The sequence below is a fragment of the Propithecus coquereli genome, unplaced genomic scaffold (genome assembly GCF_000956105.1).
Source record: "Propithecus coquereli isolate 6110/MARCELLA unplaced genomic scaffold, Pcoq_1.0 Scaffold14, whole genome shotgun sequence".
Taxonomy (NCBI): Eukaryota; Metazoa; Chordata; class Mammalia; order Primates; family Indriidae; genus Propithecus; species Propithecus coquereli.
This window is the reverse complement of record NW_012138302.1, coordinates 415,753-416,971: the sequence shown is the minus strand read 5'-3', so window position 1 is coordinate 416,971 and position 1,219 is coordinate 415,753. Positions and strand designations below refer to the sequence as shown.

The 1,219-nt window shown below is 35.0% G+C and overlaps 1 protein-coding gene across 1 annotated transcript in view; it reads right to left on the bottom strand.

Annotated features, from left to right (window-relative positions):
- CCDC39 (coiled-coil domain containing 39) overlaps nt 1-1,219 on the bottom strand; it is a 90,796-nt gene that overhangs the window by 48,141 nt on the left and 41,436 nt on the right. The window contains exon 8 of the mRNA XM_012639318.1: nt 883-1,077. Coding sequence (XP_012494772.1) covers nt 883-1,077 — 195 coding nt within the window. The remainder of the gene's footprint in view (nt 1-882; nt 1,078-1,219) is intronic.

Genomic DNA, 1,219 nt, shown 5'->3' with positions numbered 1-1,219 from the left:
TTATGCATTTGGTCTGGGCATCATCATTTAGTAAAGGCACTTTAGTCCTTCAGTAATTCAGGATAAAATTCTTCTTACTCTAGGAGGAACAAAGATAAACTATTCTTCAACAATTAGGGTACATGATAGACACAGAAGTAATATCCCTAAAATGTAACACCTCGGGGGGATGCATATCATGCTACCGTGATGGAAGTATGGATTTACATGGACGTGAATTTTTCAGAGTACATCTTCTAAGGGATGCAAAAAAAGATAGTTACAAATTGTTAGCCATGAAAGGTCCAAATATGACGAACTTCTAATGAATTATTCTTAAAATTATACTTTAGCATCTGTAATTTTGAGAAACTAAGAATATATTAGATGACAAAATAAAGATTTAGAGAGGAAGGACATGAAGAAATTACTATGAATATACAAATAAAAAAAGAAATTACTATGAATATATAAATAGAACAAAATAAAGAAAATCTGAAAAAGTACTTTTACTCTATTGGCCTGGGGATGGGGGTGGGAGTGGCTGTTTGCACAACTAAGAACCAACACAGTTTCTCTAGGTTTCAGCTATCCCAGGCCTTCTTTTGTTTCACTCGGGGTTCAGTTGTCCCATGTTCCTTTAACGTACAGTTCTCCCTCACTAAAGTTGCCTCTCCTCTTGCCTGTTTATTTCAGATAGAGAAAAAAACAGCATTTAAGACTCCCCACCCTGCTACTGACCTAACATGACATACATACAGACATAGCAGACAGGTGGAATCTTCAGCATCTGTCTATCCTCCAAAAGAGTAGAAATCTTTGTTTTCTTAAGACATTAGGGTATCTTGACTATCACAGCTATAACAAATCAATACGGAAGATAGTCACAAAATTAACATCTACCTGACTGTACATAATTTCTTGCTGCTTTAAGGTTTCAAAATCCAGTCTACGTAACTGATGGTTGAGATGTTTTAGAGAGGAACGGGTTCCTTCAATTTCTGAAACAACAGCTTTTTCTTTCATTGTCTCAGTCTGTAACTCCTGAACTTTCTTAAAAAGCACATCTTTTACGAGCTTCAATTGAACATCCACTTCCTGATAATAAGAATTACAGAGATTTGTGAAATTATAATCATGTAAAATCTTTTATTTGTGTGAACATTATAATTTAAAGGCTCGTTAATAAACTTGAACCCCCTCACCATTGCCCCCACCATTATTCACCATAATTTCAACA